This window comes from Dasypus novemcinctus, chromosome 29, assembly GCF_030445035.2.
Source record: "Dasypus novemcinctus isolate mDasNov1 chromosome 29, mDasNov1.1.hap2, whole genome shotgun sequence".
Taxonomy (NCBI): domain Eukaryota; kingdom Metazoa; phylum Chordata; class Mammalia; order Cingulata; family Dasypodidae; genus Dasypus; species Dasypus novemcinctus.
The window spans coordinates 32,270,432-32,276,431 of record NC_080701.1 but is presented as its reverse complement, the minus strand read 5'-3'; the positions used below and the strand labels follow the sequence as shown (position 1 = coordinate 32,276,431).

At 62.4% G+C, this 6,000-nt stretch overlaps 1 protein-coding gene across 4 annotated transcripts in view; it reads left to right on the top strand.

Moving 5' to 3' along the window:
* Positions 1–239: 239 nt before the first annotated feature.
* Positions 240–6,000, top strand: part of GFRA2 (GDNF family receptor alpha 2) — a 109,832-nt gene continuing 104,071 nt past the window's right edge. Inside the window, exons 1-2 of one of the 4 annotated variants that reach the window (XM_058289811.1) lie at positions 273–337; positions 953–1,039. In XM_058289811.1, the coding sequence (XP_058145794.1) occupies positions 1,000–1,039 (40 nt within the window). In that variant the 5' untranslated portion in view covers positions 273–337; positions 953–999. Of the gene's footprint in view, positions 1,040–6,000 lie in introns of all 4 variants that reach the window. The other 3 variants (XM_058289812.2, XM_058289810.2, XM_058289813.2) reach the window with 3 other exon arrangements.

Below are 6,000 nucleotides of genomic sequence, written 5' to 3'. Positions count from 1 at the left end.
CGGGCGGCGGGGCCGAGGGAGGCGGTGGCGGCGGAGCTCTCCCAGCCAGCGTTCCCCGGCGCCGCCGCCGCCACCGCCGCCGTGTGGCCGCCGCCGCTGCGGAGTGTCGCTGCCCCGCCGCGCTCCCGCGCCGCCCGCCGCCTGGGAGCCGGAGCGCCGAGCCCGGGGCGGAGGAGAGGGGCGCCGGCGCGCGAGCCGCGGAGAGGGAGCCGAGGAGGGGGAAGGGGCGGGCGGAGGGAGGAGCAGGGGGAGAGGGAGGAAGGGGAGGGAGAGAGGAGCGCGAGGGCGAGCTGGGAGAGCCAGAGCAGAAGAGCGCGAGCCAGAGGAGGGAGCAGAGGTGGGAGCAGGCGCGCAGGGACAGCCGGGCGCGGGGATTCCATTAGCAGGAGAAAGTGCGCCGAGCCAGGGGTGCGGGAGAGGATTTATTCCTTTACTTAATTTTTGGAGCTTTTCTGCGTCTCGGTGCGAAAGAAGCGACTCCGCGCTCTCGGCCTCGCAGCTCCCGCTGGATTTTCCTGGGCTTGAACCCCCGTCGGTGGATTGCTTTCCTATTTGCAGTTTGTCCGGAACCCCTCCCTCGCTTCTTGCTCCCAGCCCTTCCCTCTTCCCTCGCCTCTTCCCCACCTCCCCGTCCCCCTCTTGGGCAGCGCCGGGGAATTGGACCCGCGGGGACTCGCGCCCTCCCGGACGAGCGGAGAGGAGGGCTGACCCCAGGACTGGGCTCTTGGCTTTGAAACCGTATATATACGTGGTCAACGTTTGCGTTTTAATTTTGGTGGGGAAGGGGGGCGTCAGGAGGCAGCCCACCCGCCCTCCTTTCACCCTGCCCCCTCCAGCCGGAGGCGAGCAGCGCCGGACTCCGGATCTTCGCTGGGTGGACTAGCTGGGATCTCCGCATTGGATTCGGGGCTGCTGGGCTCTTATTATTACTGTTGTTATTTTTTTACCCAAGGGAGAAACGGATAAAAAAAAAACAAACAACGGTGGGATTTATTTAACATGATCTTGGCAAACGCCTTCTGCTTCTTCTTCTTTTTAGGTGAGTACCTGTGGGCGGCGAGGGCAGCCGGCACCCGCCGCCCGAGCCCCGGGGGGCCGAGCCGGGCTGCGCGCGGAGGGTGCCGGCAGGAAGGCGGGGAGCCGGCGAGGGCGCGGAGCCGGCGAGGGCGCGGGCGGGGGTCGGGGCTCGCCGGAGCCGGCGAGGGCGCTGCGGGGAGAGCGCGCCACGCACCGAGCCCGGTCGGGGCAGCGCCGAGCTCGAGCGGAGCCTGGGCAGCGAGGACGCGGGCGGAGTGCGGGGCGCGGTGGCTGGCTGCTCTGCTCGTGCGGGGGGAGGGGGGATTAGGAACGAGACCGCAAGCCCGCAAACACCCCCCACCCCGCACACGTACTCACGCCTTTGCTCCCCAGGATGGCCCCAATTCCCGCAAATCAAGCTTAATTTGCGGCGATTAAAAAAAAATCCAACTCTTGATCTAGAAGCGAGGATGGGAGAGGCTCGGTGGTGGGAAGGAGAAAAATCCGGCCGGTCCCACCTTTCCCGACCGGCCCCGGGAGTCGTGGTGGGGGGCATGGATTCCCCCCGGAGCTCCCGGTTGGACATCTGTGAGGGAGCTCTGGCAGTCACCCCCCAATTGCCAGTCAGCCTCGGGAAAATGCACCTCTCTTTCCCACTCCTTCAACCCCTTCCCTGCTGCGTTCCTGAGGACTCCTGACAAGTTTCTCTCCACCTTGGCTCTCCCTCTTGCCCAGACCCGGGCCTGGTGGCTGTGTGGGAGTGGAAGGTTGTGAGCAGAGTTCACTGCCTTGCCTTCACCCCCCAGGGGGGCACGCGGCTGGGGCGGGGCCCCCCCCTAGCTGGTGGGAAGAGGAGTGAGGGAGGCCAAAGTTTGTTTCCTGGGGTGAAGCGGGTGGGAGTGGGAGGATGAGAGAGAAAAGCAGATGTGAACAAAGACCACGGCTCATTTTGTAAACACCCTCCTCCTGGGGGCAGGGAAGAGGGGCTGCCCTGCGCCCCTGAGCTGGGGCAGTTTCCCACCCAGCATTCTCATGGCCTCGCCCCCTTTAATGTGGTGTGAAATCTCCGCCACTTGGGAAGCTGGGGTCTAGAGAGAGCATTCTCGGGCAGGAGGGTGTTGGCAAGGCTGGGTGCTGACCAGAAGTCCCAGGCCAGGCTGCCAGGGAGGAGGTGCTCCATGAGCCTAGAGCCTACTCCGGGCAGCCGGGGCAGCGAGGGTGCTGAGGGCTTGTGGTGCCCACATCTGCCTCAGTGTAGGTGCTGCTCCAGCCACGGGCTGGTGTGGAGCCCCAGGGAGCCAGGCTGCCTGCCGGGTTAGGAGAGCACCCTGGGCTCCGGGAGAGGCTGTGAGCGGGTGGGTAGGTGCTGGGCTCAGAAGGGCCCCTGAGATGGGGAGGCCTAGTCAGTGTTCTCCAGGCTAGGACTGGGATTGGGGTTCCTCCTTGGTCATGCCCTGGGCCCTTTGCCAGCTCCCTCCCTTCCTTCTTCTCCAGGCATTGAGTTCCCAGGGGGTCTGGCCTGCTCTGGGGTGTGGTCTACACCGTTCTGCCCCGCCCCCCAAAGCCAGAAGCAGCTTCTCTTCTGAATGGGAGGGGCTGAGGGAGCCCTCTGGGAAGGTGCCCCAGGACCCACGGACACCCCGCAACCCTTCCCAGCAGCCCTCTGGAAGTGGGTGCTCTTTTGGAAGGGACTATTAGAAAATCTGACCTTTTCGCCCGAGGGCTGGTTTGAAAATCCAGCCAAGACCGATCAGGGCCAAGAAGAAAACAAAATTGTATTTTCAGGAAAAGCAGCCACATTGCCTGCTGCTGAGCTGCCCAGAGCTGCGACGGGCAGGACTTGTAAGAGGCAGGTGTGTGTGGGGGGACAGCCAGGCCCCTCAGCCACCTCCAGGGCCCAGACCACCCTCCTGGAGGCAGGTTTTCCCAGCGGAGGGGGCCAAGGGGTCAACTCTACTTCCCAGAAGTGGCCCTGGGATCATGCTTGCGGTGTGTGTGTGTGTATGTGTGTGCCTGTGTGTGTGTCGGAGATGGCCACTGCTATCTCTTCTGGGAGTAAAGATGAAGATACCGTGTGGAACCGTGAGACCGAGCGGGGAGAGCGGGTGAGGGGAGGGCCAGCTTTCCCCTTGGGTCACCCTCCCTCGCTCCCTCGGTGCTCCTTTGGTGGAGAGGCCCCTTTCGGCCTGGGTGGGAAGGGTTAACTGCACGTCCACAGCATACTGAACACCCTGGGGTAGGCCGGTCAAGAAGGAAGAGAGCCTTAAGGAAACTTCAGCCCCAGGGCCCTTTTCCTGGTCAGGAGCCCATTTTCGGGAGTTGACTGATAATTCCACTTGGGAAAGAAGCTTTTCTGGAGCTTGAGCTGTAGGCATTTTCAGATGGGGTGCAGTGGGCTCCCAGTGGCAAGGGCTTTCACTGCGCCCCTCCCTGGGCAGCAAGGCCGCCCATCCTGACCTCCAGTGTTGATGCGCCTGGGAGAAGAGAAGGAGATGGGGGAGAGCAGATGGGGTGGGGGTAGGGGCAGGGGAGGGGTGGAGGCTGCCCAGAGGACCCACTTCAGACTGGCGTCCTGGCTTGCCTTCTGGCTCTCGTGGGGACATTTGATGCAGGAGGGTGTTGTGGCTTCCGTGCAGTCCCTCAGTTACCTTGCCTCTCTAGCATCTTCTGGTGGCTTGAGTTTTCTGGTCTAGAACTTGGAAACGTTGCTAAGATACCTTCTGACCTTTACTCTCCTAGAATCCTGGGTTAAAGGCTCCAGGTGGCACTAAGTCCTCTCTCAGGCTGGGCTGATGGATTGTGTGGGTCGTGAAGCCAACTAAGAGTCAGGGACAGGTGACAGGGATCGTTTGGTCAGAGGACGTGCTGGCCCTCAGCAGAGCGCCTCCCAGCCTGGTCACAGGTGCTAACTGACCGGGTGGGGCCAGCCCTCCCTTTTGGCACAGGAGCCTGAGAATCTGTAAGGATTGTCTCTTGGTCCTACCTGCAGGAGAGGTAGAGTAAGTGATCTTATGGCGTGAATCCTCCGAGGCTACTTTCCTGACCTTTAGCTGGCTGTGAATTCTGAACTTACAGAAAGCTGAGTCTGTGAGGATGCCCCTTTCTCTCTCCGTCTCCAGCAGTGCAGCCTTTAGCTCAGCCGAGGTGGGAGCAGGGATGCTGAGGGCCAAGTTCAGGGGCGGGCCCCGGGCGGGGCTGTTCTCGCGCCTCCAGCAGGCTCGCAGGTGGGGGGGGGGGTGGCAGCAGGTGCACGCCAGGCAGTGTCAGCTCAGCTGCTCGTGGATGCCCCCGACGTATGCTCAGGGAGACCTAGGAAACTGCTGAAGCCAGGAAAGAAAGATGCTGCCTCTGCTAGGGCTGGGGGGGACACCTTCCAGCCTGTGTCTGCGCAGACGCCTGTTACCTGTGCCCTGTGTTCATGCAGACTGCTTCTCCGGTCTTGCCTGAGTCTGGCCGCAGCCTTCAGCTCCTGTTCTGGGGCAGAGCTGCGTTCAGTGTGAGAGGAAATGTCTTTTCCTCTAGTTCCCAGGTTCTCTCCCCACCCCCCGCCCACCCTCTGCCCCTGTCTTCCTCTTCTCGTGGGTTTGGCCTTGTGTCCCAGATCCCTTTAGGGGCCGTATTTTTTTTTCCCAATCGGGGCTCTCCCGGGACTGCCCGGCTCCCTGCCCGGCTCTGCCTCTAGGTGCCGCTGTCTCCCTGCCGTAGCTCCCCCCCTGAGCGGGGTCCTCCTGGGGAAGGAGTGAGAAGTGGCTGTTCTGGGGGGGATGGGGTGGGGGGATTCTGCGGTATTCCAAGGAGGGGCCCTCTGGCCTGGAAGCTTCTTATGCTCTGGGGTGGGACGATGGGAGGAAGCCTCCCAGATCCCTGCTTTGGTCTCGAAAAGGCAGTCTCTGCCCTGAGCCGTGGGTACGGGCTTTGTGGGGAGCAAGAGCTGGAGTTGGCTCAGTTGAGGACACGGAGCCCGGGCACATGATGCCCATGTCTAGGGGAAACCATTTTGGAGCTTGGCCCTAAGGATGCAGTGGTCCTCTCCCTGCCTTTCACCTTGGTATCTTCTTCCCCACCACTCCCTTTCCAGGGTCTGGGCGTTCTGCGGGGTGGACGGGAAGGGCGATTAAGCGGGACTCGGCCTGCAGGGAAGGGTCCGGAGGCGGGAAGCTCCTTGCCTTTTACTATCGAGTTATTATTTGGCTCTTTGGAAGGAAGGAAGGAGAGACAGAGGAGGAGAGGGCTTCAGAGGACAGAAAGAAAAAAAGAGATGTGAGGAGAGAGAGAGAAGACAAGGCCGTGCAGGAAAGGGAAGGTGTTGGAGAAACAGACGTCTTGGGAGGCATCAGAAAGAGCAGCTTAAGAGAGAGAGAAACAAGGAAAAGGGGCCTCGGTCTGGTGTGGGATTGGCGGGCCGAGCGCGTGAACTGAGCTGCCCGGAGCGTCTCCTTGGAGGGCCCGGGGCAGTCCCGGGAAGGCAGGTTTTTCCAGGTCTCTGGGGTGAAGTTGGCCCGGAAGGCCGGGCCTGGGGTAGCCGCCCAGCTCTGGGCTCTCGGCCTGACTCTCCCTCTCACCCGCGGGGTCCGGGAACCCGGCACAAGGAGCTGTGGGTCAGAGCGGCCCTTGGGCCTCTGCCCGGCCCTTGAGCGGTCACGCCTGGGCTTTGGGCCTCCGTTTCCTCTGCGTGAAACGTGAGGCCTGCACTGTATGTCCTCGAAGGTCTTCGCGGGCCGTGCAAGCTAACTTTCTTTTTGCTGGTTCTAAGTCTCGGGCCACCTCTTGGGCGGGCCTCTCCGGGACTGAGGTTTAGGGGAGGGTACGTGGCAGTAAAGTGGGACTCCCCCCGCTGTGCTCCCCGATTCTCCACTGAGGCCCTGATACTCCTCTCTGGCCTCCTGGAACCTGGGACCGTCTTGTGGTCTCGAGTGAAAGCCTGGTTTTGCCGTGCCGTGCTCCTAGGCCAGCCGAGTGATGGAGGAAAGTCCTAGAGCTCGG